The sequence below is a fragment of the Andrographis paniculata genome, unplaced genomic scaffold (assembly GCF_009805555.1).
Source record: "Andrographis paniculata isolate CXL003 unplaced genomic scaffold, ASM980555v1 Contig64END, whole genome shotgun sequence".
Taxonomy (NCBI): domain Eukaryota; kingdom Viridiplantae; phylum Streptophyta; class Magnoliopsida; order Lamiales; family Acanthaceae; genus Andrographis; species Andrographis paniculata.
In genome coordinates this window covers 174795-193474 of record NW_026137600.1, presented here as the reverse complement: position 1 = coordinate 193474, position 18680 = coordinate 174795, and the positions used below count along the sequence as shown (strand labels likewise).

General features: G+C 39.3%; 1 protein-coding gene across 4 annotated transcripts; it reads left to right on the top strand.

The window, feature by feature from the left end:
• Positions 1–615: 615 nt before the first annotated feature.
• LOC127261642 (uncharacterized) lies at positions 616–6741 on the top strand. Of its 4 annotated transcripts, none has more exons than XR_007840948.1 (5): positions 616–1481; positions 2464–2666; positions 5015–5671; positions 6260–6344; positions 6456–6741. XR_007840948.1 is itself a non-coding variant. In XM_051289928.1 (3 exons), the coding sequence occupies exons 1-3, from the start codon at positions 854–856 to the stop codon at positions 5213–5215; spliced, it is 1032 nt and encodes a 343-aa protein (XP_051145885.1). In that variant the 5' UTR covers positions 616–853; the 3' UTR covers positions 5216–5742. The 4 variants fall into 4 exon arrangements, 2 of the variants coding, with proteins under 2 accessions (XP_051145885.1, XP_051145886.1); XR_007840949.1 differs by having other exon boundaries at positions 6248–6344; XM_051289928.1 differs by lacking the exons at positions 6260–6344; positions 6456–6741 and having other exon boundaries at positions 5015–5742.
• The last annotated feature ends 11939 nt before the right edge of the window (positions 6742–18680 follow it).

The window sequence follows — 18680 nt, the reverse complement described above, 5'->3', positions numbered from 1 at the left end:
TTCTTACATTAAATTCAAAGCTGATTTTCGCATTGTTTGTGGTTTTGCATCGATATTTTTTTTATAATTTTCTTTTTTTACTTGTGACTATTGTAATGATTTGCCATTTATTCTTCGCTGTGTTGCATAACTTGTTCTTTATGTTATATTGTGTATATTGTTTTATATGATGTGGAACATTGAATGCACACTGAATAAAATGTAGGTCGAGCATATACTCTGTAAATTATGTTGGCAAAATAAATTACACTATAATAGTATAAATATATATTACTGAAAATTTGTATGATACCAATTTTTGTGTTTTTTAAAATATTTTTCAACACTTTTTGACTATTCTGATAGATTGAAGTTAACTTGTGATGTTAAGCTAATATACATTTTTAAAGTTAAGATGGTGAAATAAGTTCTAAGAAAATTATTATTGATAAATATTATTTAAAATAAAAAATCAGAGTGGCTTAATGGAAGCGTGGTGGGCCCATAACCTACTGGTATTAAATCTATTTTCCACATAATTATTTTAATCTTGTATATGATTCCATAATTTTTATGAAATGCAGATTTGTTACTAAAGCTATTTCCAGCAATATGTATTTATGATCGAAAGTAATAATGCCACTCATAATAATATTTATTTATATATAAGAAAAAATGATTATTGCATTGCATATTGCATAGAGTGTATCGACAGTCGTCACCAAAAGCCACTGACACAAAATCTCCCCATTCACACTGCCCACCGCATTCACTCTCCCTCTCTCTCTCTCTCGATTCTTCTTCATCGTCATCGTTCTCTCTCTCTACCATTACCAAACCGCCATTTTCTTCATCGTTCCTTCCGCCATCGCCAATGGACGCCGCTCCGTCGTCGTCGTCCTCCACTGGCCCCGTCCTCAGCGTCGTCGACAGGCGCCTCCGTGCTTTGCGCAAGAAGCTCAACCGCATTGGCAGAACGGAGGAATCCCTCGCCAGGGGGCAACCTCTCAACAAAGAGCAGGAGGCGCTCCTCAACTCCAAGCCGTCCCTTCTGGCTGCTGTAAAGGAGCTCGAGAATCTCCGCCCCTCGCTGTCCCACGCTGTTGCCCGCGAAATTGAACTTTCCTTCTCCAACTTGAAGCGGAGTGTCGACGCCGAAAGGGAAAGGGTGAAGGCGCGGGCTGCGGCGGTTTCAGATCTTCTTACAATACTGTATTTGGGGAAAGTTTTTGACTTGACAGAGGGGCAGCAATCCTTGATGATGAGGATGCACGAGAGGAGCAGCTGCCTCTTACATGATTGCGTCACTGATGGAGAAGACGAAAAAAAACTTTTAAGAGAGCTGGATTTGGACCTGATTAGTAGAATGCAGGGCTTGATCGTTTCCCGGCCAAGGGATTCGATCTTATCTCACAAGCATGCATTGCAAAAATGCTTGGAGCATGCAATGCGTTGGCTTGATAGTTCCGACCAGCTCATCGAGCCTAACGTCGATGTAACTTGTACGTATATTTCCTTGTTTTAGTTTTATGCAGTACTATTTTGCTTAATTGTGTTGCTGTTTATGATGCATGATTTAGATTGGACAAATGAAAGTACAGCTAAATTGTAGACGGTAGTTCTATGTGTTGGTAAATTGCTCCTTTGTGAAACTGTAAACTTTTTCTTTTCGTTTTTTTTTTTGGGTGGCTTGGAGGTGATTTGGTGTTTCTTTTGGAGGATTTTGAACCCCAAACAAACACACCATTAGTGTTTTGAACGAAAAACAGGTTTTGAATTTTGATGCTATATTTTTTTGGAGGAACAGTTATATTTATGTAGAATTAACTGTATGAAAACTAAATAAAGAAGACAACAAACACCTTTTTTTTTTTTTTTTTCACATTTAACACTAGAAATATAATTCTTTGAAAACTAGAAGGAAAAAAAGGTGTCTTGTTATGAGTTCATCACTTGATGCTAATTCTAACAAGCATATGAGGACTATAGAATGTAATTTGTTGCATGAACTTGTTTTCAAATATTTGTTATTATTGTATTAGCTAAGAAGAGATCCGGGCTTTTAACCTAAAACCCGTGATAGATGGAGTGACCCTTTATCCTTGTAAATCAAGGGAATTCCCACATGTTTACCAATATGTGACAAGATTCAACCCTCCCCTCCCAATTAGCACTAGGTGGAGTGGCCTTTCACCCTTGTAAACAAGGAAAGCCTGTCCCACATTGGTAAACATGTGGAAACTCCCTTGGCTTACAAAGGTGAAGGGCCACTCCACCTAGTATCAATTTGTTTTAGGTTGGAAGTCAAGATTCCTTCTTAATAGTATTCCTTTTTACTGTTAATATAACTTTACATTGATGGTGGTATGCTTGCAGAAGGATTATTTTTGGAATAAATTATTACAAAGTTCTTCAAAAATGTTTAATCATCCCTATATGATAATTGAGGTGTATATTTTTTTTCTTGAAATGAAAACATTTTAGATACTCACTTGAGGGAGAAACTAAAGAGAATTTTGGCATCCGACTACTTCTTAGCAACTCCCAAGAGAAGGATTCCCATTGAAGTAGATGCAACTATTGCCAATTATAATAATGTTTTCCAGATTCAATTGGAGGACTCATCAAGTACTAGAGTTGCATTGAATGAACAAACTCAAGGCTCAGATGCAGAGGTTGATCAAGAGGTAAATACGATTTCTATTTATTGGTTACATGTTATTCTAACTTTTCTATGGCCCGTGATCACTTATGATTTCCGTTGAATAGATAGACATGTTATGTTATGATAACCTAATAAGTCTTTCAACCAGGATGATGGTACTAAATCGCTCTTGGATCTCCTGCCTCATTGGCTCATCTCGACGATTAACAATTTAGAATGTTAGAGATACAGATCCAATGTCTTAATGCTGGATCATTATATTAGAATTTTTGTTTTTGTTTCATCTTTTTGGTTCGCCGCAGACTGCATTGAACTCCATCAAAGCAATGTATGTTCATATCTTTTGACTGCTGCAAATGCAGTATGTATATATTAATTCATTCAATTTTTAAAGTCATTTTCCTTAGGGCGATCACCCACCTTTCAATAATTTACTTAAGCCTAGCCATCTTATTTATGGAATGAAAATGTTGATACTCTAGCTAAGTAAAAAGGAAACACCTACGTTAGGTTTGTGCTTGCATCATTTTCTTTGATTCCATTATGTTCCCATGTACATTCTTGAAACCATACCCAGTTTACTTGAACCACCTACTATTATAATGAAATCATTTTTGTGATGGAGTTAAGCCAACAAAGTATAAACCTATTTAGTCAAACAGTAATAGTTCGGGTTGTCCACATACCCATAAGATTTTTTATTAAACCATGCTTTATGAAACATCTGACTTCAAATGTTTACTTTTATATATGCAAGCTAATGCAAGTCGTCCTGATTTGGGCTGAACGAAAAGTTAGTGACTAATCTTAAGACGTTATAAAACAGGCTCTTTATATAAAACACATTTCAATGAAATGCAAACTGTTTATATCCGAGTTGACTCCAACATTGCACATTATTAAATTGGTCTTCAACTTCAATACTCTTAGCTTGAGTCGATTTTTATTTGGAGTGTTGTAAGAGTCAAGACAATTTAGGATCTATCAACTTATACCTATATTTCAAAAACGCAATCGAAAATGAAAGAGACATCTTTGTTTTAGCATTTATTGTTGTATTACTTTACTATATTTGTCAATGTTACGTCGAGTGTTATGGGGAAAGACATTTTATGCACTTCCTCAGATAAATAATATACAAATAAGTTGCATTATACTAGTCAGATAAATGAATATAAACAAAGTTTACATAGTAATTAACAAATACTAATGTTTAGACTTGTACTTCTCGAAGATGTGACAGTTAGCAAATCACAACCCAATAGAAATCATATAGAAGCTAGGAAAATAGGACAAATAAATGAAGTAAGTTTTTGTAGAAAAATTGTGTTGTATGCTTCTTTATTTAAACCACGTGTCAAAATATTAGAACGGAAGCACACATTGCTTTATTGAAGCCAAATTCCGTAGTTTACAAAAAGGTGGCAAACATTGCTTTATTAAACCAAATGCCATAGTGCCCAAATGACGCTAAGCTGGAGCTCTATGGTACTAGATCAGAATGTAGTGATATAGACATATGTTACCGGATGCATTGGTCTTATTTCCAAATATGGAACTGTTGAGTTTGTATTTTTTGAGTAGAGAATGATCAAATCCCTTGCCTATGAACATTACGTCACCACCTACTTTCATAGACACAACATTGTGATGTTTATATTTGCATTATAAAATTTCCATTTACCTATTTGCAGTTTCCTTTATTGCCATCTTTGTGTTATTCTATTGGGATTATGAATATTCTTCAATATTTGTCGTATTCACAAAACATTTGGCGTGCTTGTCATGTAATAGCTTCTATTGGGATTAGGAATATTCTTCAATATTTGTCGTATTCACCGAACATTTGGTGTGGTTGTCATGTAATAGCTTGTGGACCTACAAATGTGTGACCATTTATGGGATATCGAAAGATTTAATGTAGTCCGTCTTGAGTATTCATGGTTGAGTTTTGGTATCTTAGGAACCTTGAAATTATTTTACCATATAAAATCTCCTTTTGTCATGTTCATTGTTTTTCATTTTCATTAATCAGTAACAAGTTGAAGGACTTCATTCTCTATGGTTATGCGTGTTGGATCTTGATAGTTGATTTAACTTTTCCATTACTCTTGGTTATCTAGAAAAATGTTAGATTTATTTCATTGGATGTACCTAACATATACGAGTCGGGCGTGCATGTTATCTAGGAAAATATGACATTTATTTTACATTTATCTCACCAGTTAGTAGGTAAGTATATGGGCTGAATGTGCAATTTTCTCCTAAAATAAATGGGTAGCTAGATGCATTAATTTGGATATTACTTGATCTATGTTTTGTTTAATGTGCCCTCTTGTGACCTCACGTGTTGAACAACTTTTATTGTAGGAGGAAAAATCATCATATTCTGATGTCAAAAAGATGGTTGTTGTATCGGATTTCCCCTCAATTGGTTTTTCCTTCACTAGCCCCGTCCTCAGCGTGGTCGACAAGTGCCTCCATGCTTTGCGCAAGAAACTCAACCACATTGGCTCAACAAAGAGCAGGAGACACTCTTTAACTCAAACCAGTCCATTCTGGCTGCTATAAAAGAGTTGGATAATGCGCGCCCCTCGCTGTCCAAGCTGTTGGTGGGGAAATTGAACTTTCCTTTTGAAGTTCAAGAAGCTTGAGAGCCTTGAGCAGATAAAGGGAAAGGGAAAAGGCACGTGTGGTGGCTGTTTCCAATCTTCTTAGCCTATTGTACTTGGGGAAAGTTTTTGACGTGAAGGATTTGATGAGGGGGCAGCAATCTTTGATGATTAGGATGCACAAGAGGAGCAACTGCCTCTTACATAATTCTTTCATTGAGGCGCGGTGTTGATTTTGGAGATCTTTTAAAGGAGTTGGATTTTGACCTAATTAGTGTACCGTTGAATTTGTTTGTTCCTTGAATTGGGGACTCGTTGATGTCTCATGATCATGCTTTGCGGATATGCTTTGAGTAGAGAATGCAATGGCTAGATACTTCCAACTAGCCTATTGAACCTAGCCTCAATGTTACTTGTAAGTATATATCTTTGTTTATATGTTAATTGCTATTTCTTGTTACTTGCTTTTAAGAAATATTTGTTAGTCTTTTGGGTATTAATGTGTTAATCTTTTAATTTATGCAATGCTACTTTTCCTTACTTGTGCCACCTATTCCTTTATTGAATGACGACACATGTTGCTTTATTGAAACCAAATGCCATAGTATATCAATGACCCGTTGCTTTACTGAAACTAAGTGCCATGGTATGGTGCTGGACTGGCATAGAGTTCAATAGAAAAGTATTACCAGATGACTTGATTTTGTTTCCAGACGTTGGATGATTGACATGATAGGTTTTGACTTTTCGAGCAGCAAATGCTTAAAATTCATTTTTATAAATATTAAGACACACTTATAGGTATGTCTTTGTGGCCATATATCATTTATAGGATAGCAAAAGATTTGATGTAGTCATCATGGGTACATTGATCTTTGAGTTTCGGAATATTTTTAACCTCTCCTAGTTATTTTACTGTATAAATTTCCTTTGAATGACTTGATTTGTACTTCGCTTTGTGTATGCCCTTGGGCCCTCAAGTGTCAATCAGTTTTACTTGTAGGAGGAAAAATCACCACATTCCGATGCCAACAAGATGCATGGTTATGACTTATGAATCTTCCTACCACACTACAAATATTTGTCAGGTAGTTTACTAATTTATTTATTCTAACAAGATCAAGACAAAATGAATATTTCATATTATGCTCCCCTTGTACATTAATGAATTTACACTGTAAGTTCTTTTTTTGCTTCAGGATGGTTTATATATATATATATCAGACCACATGATCCATTCTCAGCAGAGGATACCTAATGGTAAAAAGATATATCAAAATTCAAAGAAACTTGAGAATGATTTTGCTCGAAGGATTTGGTGCAGTCAATTTTGTTGCCCAAAGTGGGGAAGGTTGGTTAAGCAACCTCAATCATATATAAGTGTGTTTGGGAGCTTGTTGTGGCAATCTTTTTAAGATCATCCCTGTGAAGTTTTGTATCTTATGTTATATGCAATTCTTGTAATCCTTTTTACTTGAACTCTTATTGAATACTATATATAATTCTTGGGGTCATTTTTGTAGTTATTTCAATAGCACTTCATCTGCAACAATTTATGAAATGAAATTAAGGAGTGATTGGAATGAGATTTTTGTGTGTAAATGTTATTCTATTTGACGATGAAAATGGTGGCTTTGATCACTAACTTTTTGTAGACAAGAGGTACAAATTTATGACTTCAAATACAAATTTATTCTTTTTCCATTAAATTCAAAGTTGGTTTTTGCATTATTTGTGGTTTTGCATTGATATTTTTTAAGTTTTTTTTTAACTCAGTCATCATCATAGTGATTCTGAAGATTGTTATTTATTTTTTACTTTGTTGATGACTTATTCTTGTTGTTATATTATGTATATTTTTTTATATAATGTGGACTCGTTGTTGGTTTGCTTTGAGCCGCACAGTGGATAAATTTTAAGCCGAGCATATAACCTGTAAATTATATTGATAAAATAAATTACACCAGACAAGTCTTGTGTATGACCGACAATCAAAAATCAAGATAAATATTTCTTTGTTAAATAAATATATATATATTATTGTGTAAATAAATATATTATTGAAAATTTGATGTGATTTTTATGTAATACTTAAAGATGATACCAAATTTCTTTGTTCAAGTCTTTTCAATACTTTTCTACTATTTCGGACATTAGTTTGACATATTTTTAAAATTTGAAAAAATATATATTGGTGAAATAATTTTATTTTTTATTTTTTAAAAACTCATTGATAAATGTATACAAATATTGTTACGTACGAAATTTAGAATTAGGTTAAAAGCCCAAGGTAAAAAAGAAGAATGGGCCTGGCAATAGGGTTGATTGAACTGGCTGAAGGACACCGTGAGGAAATCAAGGAAAATAAATTTATTTATTTATTTCTAAGGAAAATACAGGACGGAAGGTTCTCAGGTCGGTAGGTCCTCAGGACGGAAGGACTTCAGGTCGGTAGGTCCTCAGGACGGAAAGACCTCAGGTCGGAAGGTCTTCAGGTCAGTAGGTCCTTAAGACGGAAAGTCATTAGGACGGAAGGACCTCAGGTCGGTAGGTCCTCAAGACGGAAGGACCTCAGGTCGGAAGGTCTTCAGGTCGGTAGGTCTTCAAGACGGAAAGTCATTAGGACGGACGGACCTCAGGTCGGTAGGTCCTCAAGACGGAAGGACCTCAAGTCGGAAGGTTTTCAGGTCGGGAAGTCCTCAAGACGGAAAGACCTCAAGTCGGAAGGTTTTCAGGTCGGGAGGTCCTCAAGACGGAAAGACCTCAAGTCGGAAGGTTTTCAGGTCGGGAAGTCCTCAAGGCGGAAAGACCTCAAGTCGGAAGGTTTTCAGGTCGGGAAGTCCTCAAGGCGGAAAGACCTCAAGCCAGATGGTTCGCAAGTCGGGAGGATTGGCGGTCGGACCCATACTATTGTAGATTGGCAGTCGGGCCAAAAGAGCGGAAGGTCTGTGGTCGGCTCAAGGAGTGAAATATAGGGAATTTTTGGTCTGCTGGGGACACGTGTCAGCATAAGAAAGGTTGGAAGACGGTTGAGAAGGAGACGTTGTAACCGTTCGGGTGACGGTTTTCAGTACGGTTTCCCAGGGAATATTTAAGGATTTGGATCATCATTTGGCAAGGGATCTTCAATCAACTTCAACAAAGCAAAGTCAGATTTGGGGATCACCACTTTAAATTTCAGTCTTTTATTTTCCAGTTTATTTTCTGTACCATACAGTGTTTAGAGATTCCTAATCTCAGGCACTAATTAATCAAGTTTAAGGATATTTTCTATATCTTTGAATTTTACTTTATTTTTGTTGAAAAATTACATCAACAAATTGGCGACCACAGTGGGAGCAAGACAAAATTGCTCATTCCAATTCCGGCGATAATTTCATACGTCTTAGATCCGGCCGAATCATCGGAAGGGTCCATATGGCAGGGTCACAACCGCAAGCATCTTCGACACCGGTGGGAGAATCCGTTCCACCACCCATTGTGCCAAATGCCGGGGACATCCCACAACCACCAACTGATTGGTGGTCTTATGTTCAACAAATGAACAACCAGCATACCTTGGTTATGCAGAATATGTTGCGTGAGCAACAAACGAACATGTTGCGTGAGCAACAGAGTCAGTTGCAGAACATGATAGATCAAGCATTGTCAAGGGTTAGTCTTCAACCCACTCAAACGCCACCAGGAGTGTCACCGTCCAGACCACAGGCAAATTTCGCAGGGCCATCATTCGTGGATAGTACATTCCCAAGTGCCACAAATCCCAACCGAATGGATCGGGGAAAAACTCCTTTGACTTTTCCCAACAATGTTCCACTGGGACCAAGGGTTACCAATTCGCAGCCGAACAATACAAGGGAGGACAGGCCTGAAGGATATATACATGATCCGATTCATATTCCTGTGCAGGATCCGTTCCAGGTTCCTGATCATCAACGCTTTCATGTAGATCCTGATGAGATTGCACATATATTAAGGGATCAGTATGGATTAACTCCTCAGATGGCTAACCGCCCTGCATATCAAAGACCTTTCCCAGAAAGGATCATTCATGAACACCCTCTCCCAAGGAATTTTCGACCACCCGACTTTCATGCATTCTCAGGGGAGGACGGATCTTCCACCATAGAACATGTTGGTCGGTTCACAGCACAATTAGGAGAGGTTGGCAATAACCCTTTTTATAAGTTACAGCTGTTTGGTTTGTCTCTTACCAGAACGGCGTTTTCATGGTTTGTAAGTCTACCTCCTGGACAAATTCAGACATGGGAAGGATTGGAAATGGCATTTCACGCTAGATTCTTTAATCCTTTACCAGTTGTTTCTTTAACTGATTTACTTGAATTGAGACAGTATCCAGAAGAAACTGCTTCACAGTTTATAGAAAGGGTACGATTGATGAAGGGACGATGTCCTACGGTAATCAGTGAGAAAGAGATGACCAATTTAGTGGTCCGGAATATGCATAATCGCTTAAGAAAGGCACTCACTGCCCTGGATGTTGAGGATTTGGCAAATCTTGCATCCAAGGCAGGACGTCTAGAGTCTTTGTTCAGAGAGGAAGAGCAGCATAACAGGCGTAATAGAGGCCAACATATGGCGAGTATGGGAACAGAAACATGCGACTTTGATTTTAATCAGTCAGAAGAGATGGCAGCCGAAATCCTTTCTGGAAAACCGTATGTATGTCCTAAATTGAAGCCAGTACCAGGATCTGAAGGAAAGGAGCAACCGACCTTTGATAGTTCGAAAGCTGATGAAATCTTTGATATCCTACTGACTGATGGGCAGATTCGTATTCCAAAGGGCCAAAGACTTGCCACTAAAGAAGAAATCAAAGGGAGACCATATTGTAAGTGGCATAATTCTTTCACACACACTACAAGTCAGTGTACTCATTTTAGGAAGGAAATTCAAAAAGCCATCAAGACAGGTCGGCTCAAATACATCACTTTAGGTGTAGACCAGCAACCATTTCCGAAACTAACAACTGCAATGGTTGACATCCAACCAAGTTCGGAAACAAGGAAAAGTTCGGTCAATAGTGGACAAACAGGGGAGCAAACTAGTCCCGGAAAAAAGAAAGGGAATCAGCCAAACAGCAGCCGACCGGAAGAACGACTCAAGGTTGTTGAAAGGCCAGTCGCTGAAAAATGGGACCGTCCAGACGGTTCTTTTAACGTGGAAGTGAAGGAAAAGGTTTTAGTGAAAGACCACCCGACCAGAAAAACGGGTTCAGTCGGGAACGAGTGGGCTCGAAATAAAAAGCCTTTACCCGTTGATATAGATCCTCGTTTCCCAGGTATGAATCGTACACAGATTCGCAATGCCAAACGCAGGTATGCTGCAAAGTATGGGAAACGAGTTCCTGCAGTGCAACAAAGAACCGACGAACAAACTGCGGCCGACCACTTGACAGGAGATCAGTCCATTAGAGTCTTTACAGAACAAACGACCGACGAGCAGGGAGCGGCCATTCAGTCTCCAATAAGTCGGTCCAGTCGGGTCTGGTCAGGAAAGCAACCGAAGGACGGATTAGGAGCTTCCGACTATACCAAAAGAAGTTCGTCGGGACAGGGGAAAGGTAAGGGAATGGCACATGAAATAATTAAAGGTTTTAGATGCCAACATTGTGAACGGATCAACATCAATCCATCTCTGGAAGAATTTCGTATTGAATCCTTGACGGTTCAATCTCGAAATGAGACGAAGGAAGAAGTGGTGCCTACAGAGGAAAATTCAAGATCTGTTAAATCTCGTCTGGGACCACGAATCCCTTGTCGAATGACAGAGGTTAACCAGATGAGTGATGAACCGACGTGGGCGAGTCTGGTAGATGATATTATGGACGAACCTTTATGGGCATTCTTGGCAGATGGCGAATTAGAGGAAACAGAGTGGGCAAAGATTACAGATTCTGAGCCTCAGTCGGAAGCACCTTCAATTGTGTTTCCTCCTATTCCAGAGGGTGCGAACTCCCATTTGAAACCCCTGTATGTTAATGCTCACATTTGTGGGAAACCAATCACAAAGGTTTTCGTGGATAATGGAGCAGTCTTTAATGTTATGCCATTGAAGACTCTCAAGAAGCTAGGGAAAGGAATTCATGATCTGTCCCCTGTGGAATTCGAAATGACAAGTTTTACAGGGCAGCCGACCAAGCCTGAAGGTATGATGGTTGCCACAATTGAGGTCGGACCAAAGAAAATTTCCACTGTTTTCTTTATTGTGGACGCAGATACCACATACTCTCTTTTGCTGGGACGAGATTGGATTCATGCCTCTCAATGTGTGCCATCAACCTTGCACCAACAGTTAATGTTCTGGGAAGGAAATCAGGTCTTTAAAATGGAAGCGAATGACAACCCATTCGACGTAACAGAACAAGTGGAAGAGTCAGTGTTTTATTCTAGTCATTTGGCTCCGATGTCTCAGTTGTATATGGCCAGGGAATACCCAAACAAGGGTTATAAAGTCACTGGCCAGAACTCGATGTTCTATTAAAAGAACACCTTTATTGTATGGCTCATGATAAAGCCACACCCATTTCTGTATAAGTTGTTTGTAATGGAAGATACAACTTTAGAAGTATGTAGTTCTCTTATTAATAAGTTCTATTTAAAGCAGTTATTACATAAAGTAGAAAATAATAAAGAGATTCTGGATGTTCACCTCCAAGAAGATGAACAATTTCGTTGGCCCGACTTATTAGAAAAAACAGAACCAACAGCTTCATCACAAGACCCGTTATTGGAGTTTAATTTAGGAACCGAATTGGTTCCAAAAGTGATCAGGTTAAGTGGTTATTTGTCTAAAGAGCAACAAACAATGATGCTTGAAGTTATTAGAAACAACATTGATTGTTTAGCGTGGGATTATTCAGAGATGCCTGGTTTGACAAGAAGTCTAATAGAGCATCGATTGCCCATCAAAGAAGGTTGTAAACCTTACAAACAACCTCCAAGGCGAATGAGTCCAGATCTGATGCCTCAAATCAAGGAAGAAATCCAAAAACTTCTCAAAGTGGGTTTCATTCAACCTTGCCGTTATGCGGAGTGGCTGGCTAATATTGTGCCAGTGGTCAAGAAAAATGGTAAGATAAGGATATGCATCGACTTCAGGGATTTGAATCTAGCTACCCCTAAGGACGAATACGTGATGCCTATGGCCGACATGCTGATAGATGCAGCAGCAGGGCATAAAATCCTTAGTCTGATGGATGGCTATGCAGGTTATAACCAAATATTCTTGGCAGAAGAAGACATTCCTAAGACAGCATTCAGATGCCCAGGGGCTTTGGGTATTTATGAATGGACAGTCATGCCATTCGGGTTAAAGAATGCAGGGGCAACTTACCAAAGAGCCATGAATTCAATCTTTCATGATTTAATTGGCAGATCTATGGAAGTGTATATTGATGATGTTATAGTTAAATCTGCCAGTTTTGACGAACATTTGAGAGATCTTGAAGAGGCATTTGAAAGAATGAAGAAGTACAAGTTGAAGATGAATCCGACCAAATGTGCTTTTGGAATATCAGCCGGGAGCTTTCTAGGATTCTTAGTTCATGAGAGAGGAATTGAAATTGATGCCAATAAGGCTAAAGCCATTCTTGATAGTCGGCCACCCAAGACGGTTACAGAAATCCAAAGTCTGTTGGGTAAGGTGAATTATTTGAGGCGTTTCATTTCTAATGCTGCTGGCAAGGTCAGACCCATTACTAAATTATTGAAAGCTGGAAAAATTGCCTTTGAATGGGGTCCCGACCAACAAACGGCTTTAGATGCTATCAAGCAGGCATTGGTTCATCCTCCAGTCTTGATGCCTCCCAAACAAGGTCGGCCACTCAAACTTTATTTGGCAAATACATATGAAGTGGTTAGTTGTTTATTGGCGCAGGATGGTGATGACGGGAAGGAAAGGGCAATTTACTATCTCAGTAAAACCCTTACAGGACCAGAACTGAATTACACTATGCCAGAAAAAATGTGTTATTCATTGGTCTTCGCTTGCACTAAACTCGAGCATTATTTGCTGCCCAGAAGAGTTGAGGTCATATCAAAGGTGGATCTCATCAAATTGATTTTACAGAGACCTACTATGAAGGGCAGACTCATGAAATGGGCCATCAAATTGGCTCCTTTCGATCTTCAACATTCCCCGCTGAGGGCAATTAAGGGACAAGCAGTAGCCGACTTCTTGGCAGAATTCTCACAAGTCGGGTATTCTCTTTGTGATAGTGTCCGACCATTTAGTTGTGCATCATATCTGGATAATCTACAGGTCGGATGTGTGCCTTATATAAGTACCAGAACATGGTTGATGTTCTTTGATGGTTCTACCTCTGGAAACAAATCGGGGGCAGGGGTCTTTTTGCAAGGACCTGATGGTCAAAAGATCAACTTACAACTACGATTGGAATCCATGACCCATAATTCGGCAGAATATGAAGCTTTAATTTTGGGTTTGGAGGCTTTAATTGCCAGGAAGGTCCAGTCTGTAATCATAAGGGGGGATTCTCAATTAGTAGTCAACCAGGTAAACAATCAATATGTGTGCAATTTCCCTCATCTTCGCAGATATAGGGACATTGTGAGTCGGCTACTGACAAGAATCTCAGAGGTAATAATTGAGTTCATTCCGAGGAAAGAAAACCAACGTGCTGATGAATTGGCTCAAAGGGCATGTAAAGGAATTCTGGAGGATATGTGGTCGGAGGTCAAGTCGGGCATAGAAGGAAAGACAGACCCGATCTGCGAAGTTACGGTCGGGCAGGAGACTATCGGACAGGACCCCGACTGCGAAGTTACGGTCGGGCAAGAGGATATCGGACAGGACCCCGACTGCGAAGTTGCGGTCGGGCAAGAGGATATCGGTCAGGAGTCCGACTGCGAGGTTACGGTCGGGCAAGAGGATAATGGACAGGAGCCCGATTACGAAGTTTTTATCGGACAGAAGTCCGATGGCGAAACAGTGTCCGATTGGAGAACAGAGCTTATCCTGTATTTACAGAATCCTGGTGCGAGTGTTTCAATTGCGACACGATTGAAGGCTTTACGTTTTCAATTGATAAATGGAATTTTGTACAAGAGATCATTTGAAGGTTTACTTTTGAAATGCTTGGGATCTAAAGAAGCTCTAGAAGTGATGACAGAAGTACATGGTGGGATATGTGGAGCTCATCGGGCAGGTCTCAATATGAGATGGGCCATTCATCGCTTGGGTTTTTTCTGGCCTAAGATTTTTGAGGATTGCATACAATTTGCAAAAGGCTGCCTGGAATGTCAGAGACATGGAAACTTGAATCATTTGCCAGTAACCGAATTGCAATTCTTGGCAAAACCATGGCCTTTTAAATCGTGGGCTATGGATATTATTGGTAAGATACATCCTGCTTCATCGAAACATCACTGTTTCATTTTGGTCGCGACTGATTACTTTACCAAATGGGTGGAAGCAGTTGCTTTGAAAAATGTGGATCAGAAAGAAGTGATAGACTTCGTTTTGAACCAAATTATTTACAGATATGGTATTCCTCAGTCTATAACAACCGACCAAGGCTTGGTCTTTACAGGGGAAAAGTTCTCTAATTTCTTGGCAGAATTCGGTGTTCGGTTACATCATTCTTCACCATATTATCCCCAAGCCAATGGACAGGCGGAAGCAGCAAATAAGATTATCATTGGGATTATAAAGAAGATGATTGAAGGGAACCCAAGAAAGTGGCATTTGTTATTGTCTCAGGCTTTATGGGCACATAGAAATGCCAGAAATACGGCCACAGGGTTCTCACCTTACCAACTTACGTTTGGCCAAGATGCTGTTTTACCAGCCGAAATTCGAGTGTCATCTGGCCGAACAGAATTTACTGATAGTGATCTTACAAAGGAATACCAACAAATTATGTTGCAGCAGTTAGAAGATTTGGATGTTAACCGTCTCCATGCAATAGATCGAAGTGTGAAACAGAGTGAAATCAGAGCAAGGAGTTATGGAAAGAAAGTTCTTCACAGGACATTCCAAAAAGGAGACCTAGTCTGGAAGACCATTCTTCCTACATATAAGAAAACCGATCAATTGGGAAAGTGGTCACCGAATTGGGAAGGACCATACATTGTTCAAAAAGATATTGGAAATGGCGCGTTCATTATTGTAAATCATGAAGGTAGAAGAGTACATGATTGTATTAATGCTAAATATCTGAAGAGGTATTATCCTGCCTTTTCAGATAACAAAACTGCCTGAAACCACATATTATTCAGAACCCATTTATGGGGGTTCGAACCTACTGGAAGGTTCATTTCTGTTAGTCATCGTGTAGTTGTGAGAAATTTTCTGTCTCTGAATCAGACTTTTCATCCCAGTGAGTGGATATTAGCTCTGGTTCTTCTTCAATAAGATCTTCCAAGTCTGGTCGGTACCTTTCCCATTGGCTTTGCATGTCATCTAGATCTTGATGGGTACGTGCTTGCATGTCTGTTAGGGCTTGATGTTCACGGTCAACAATGGTACGCAATCTTGAAAAGACTTTTCGTTGATTGGAAAATATGTTATCCCAACCAAGGTCTGGAAGTATGGTTGCTGCATGATTTTCAATCATTTCCATGTGATGATGGAGATCAGGGATGCGGCTGAGGATGTCATGAAGAGGTTCATACCCCTCAATGACTTTTTCCATCAGGAGGATGACGCGATGAATAGTTCTTCTACCTCGTTGGGAGAATCGGAATTTGAAGTCTAGTTGCTTGAGTATATATAACAAGTCTTCTGCATGGCCTCCAATAGGGTGATTACCTACAAAGAAGGGTTGAAGAACACCCTCCCAGTTGCTTGATGGAACATGAGGTCGGTCATTCGCCATGTTTGTTCACACTTTCAGTGTTTTGATTTTTAAAATATGCTTGGGAATATGTTTCTTAAAATGTGAGAAACAGTGTTCTTTTAAAGAAGGAGTTTGGTTCGTTTCCTATAAAGTTGGGAATTGAAAGGTGATCCTTGTTTTGAGAGAAGAAAGAAAAAAATGGATTACTAAGTCAGTTGTTGTTACAAAGGGGGAAATATTACAACAGTGCCCCTAGGGCAGTTTTTATTTGTGTCCATTTGTTTTCATCCCTGGATAGCCTTCTGGTAATGGCAGCCGTCTGATATCTTCTGATGAATTGGGATCGGGCTTGGGTTTTCAGCTCTTGATCCAATTCAGCCTCATTTTTGGTATACTTCTCAAGCAGATGCTGTTCATTGGTAATTTGCTTATCCAGGGTAGACTGTTCTTTCCTCAGCTCCCGCAATTCTGCCTCCTTTTTCTGAATGGCATCATCAACCAGAGCTTTCGTGATATGAATCTTCAGGAGTAGTGCAATATGGACGGATCGTCGGAGTTAGTACTTTCGAGGCTGAAAATGGACCTTCTGGAAGGGTTCCGTCGAAAGGAAGGGCAGGCATGTATTGATTCGCCATAGTTAGAATGTTTTGGGATTGTGATTCACACAGGCTTGTATTGCGAAGATGGAAGTTTATCAGGCGTGTTTCAGTAACTGGTGCAGTTGCTAAGGGAGTTTTTCAAGAGGGTAGTGATTTATGAACTTCCAAACATTGATTGTTAAATGGCGTTTGAAAGTCCCTTGGCGGCGGGCAAGTTGTTACGTACGAAATTTAGAATTAGGTTAAAAGCCCAAGGTAAAAAAGAAGAATGGGCCTGGCAATAGGGTTGATTGAACTGGCTGAAGGACACCGTGAGGAAATCAAGGAAAATAAATTTATTTATTTATTTCTAAGGAAAATACAGGACGGAAGGTTCTCAGGTCGGTAGGTCCTCAGGACGGAAGGACTTCAGGTCGGTAGGTCCTCAGGACGGAAAGACCTCAGGTCGGAAGGTCTTCAGGTCAGTAGGTCCTTAAGACGGAAAGTCATTAGGACGGAAGGACCTCAGGTCGGTAGGTCCTCAAGACGGAAGGACCTCAGGTCGGAAGGTCTTCAGGTCGGTAGGTCTTCAAGACGGAAAGTCATTAGGACGGACGGACCTCAGGTCGGTAGGTCCTCAAGACGGAAGGACCTCAAGTCGGAAGGTTTTCAGGTCGGGAAGTCCTCAAGACGGAAAGACCTCAAGTCGGAAGGTTTTCAGGTCGGGAGGTCCTCAAGACGGAAAGACCTCAAGTCGGAAGGTTTTCAGGTCGGGAAGTCCTCAAGGCGGAAAGACCTCAAGTCGGAAGGTTTTCAGGTCGGGAAGTCCTCAAGGCGGAAAGACCTCAAGCCAGATGGTTCGCAAGTCGGGAGGATTGGCGGTCGGACCCATACTATTGTAGATTGGCAGTCGGGCCAAAAGAGCGGAAGGTCTGTGGTCGGCTCAAGGAGTGAAATATAGGGAATTTTTGGTCTGCTGGGGACACGTGTCAGCATAAGAAAGGTTGGAAGACGGTTGAGAAGGAGACGTTGTAACCGTTCGGGTGACGGTTTTCAGTACGGTTTCCCAGGGAATATTTAAGGATTTGGATCATCATTTGGCAAGGGATCTTCAATCAACTTCAACAAAGCAAAGTCAGATTTGGGGATCACCACTTTAAATTTCAGTCTTTTATTTTCCAGTTTATTTTCTGTACCATACAGTGTTTAGAGATTCCTAATCTCAGGCACTAATTAATCAAGTTTAAGGATATTTTCTATATCTTTGAATTTTACTTTATTTTTGTTGAAAAATTACATCAACAAATATAAAAAGATGACTGTATAATATATTTTGTTGTCATTGGATTATCAGGAATGTAAAAATGACTTGTAAATTATTTTAATTTATTATACATATTCTTTTTTAAAACGTAGCCATTTTTTTGGATGTATTCATGGTATGTTCGTTTGCAAGATTTTGCAAAATTCTTACTATTCATCCAATTTTTTTCCCCCAAAAACATCAAATCAAACACCTATTTTTTATTTTTTATATTATACTAAAAATCAATTTTACATTCAAAACATCACATCAACACCTATTTATATCACATCATACAACTATTCAAATTCAAAATTTTTACTATTCAAATCCCAACTCAAAATCCAAACCCCTAAACAAACACACCCTTAGTAAACTTTCGGTCATTCCGATGACACTTGGCTATCCTAGGACTTATTTTTTTTAGCATATTATTTTAATCTTAGACAAAAACAATCGGTCCAAATTTATTCGGACATTAACTTTTATCACATTTGACAGTTATATTCTATTTTTTTCTTCTTCTCTTCTCCTCAATATATTCTTTTTCCCCAAATTCTTCTTCACAAGCAGGTTTTTAAGAAGAGAAAGAAGACGGTAGATAGAAGCGGCGGGTGGAGCCGAGGAAAAGAAGGAAGGAAGAAGAGAAAGGTTTAGGGTTTAGTCGATTCTTCTTTTGCAACCGGCAACACCAAATTTTTTCACTTTTTTCTTAAATTGA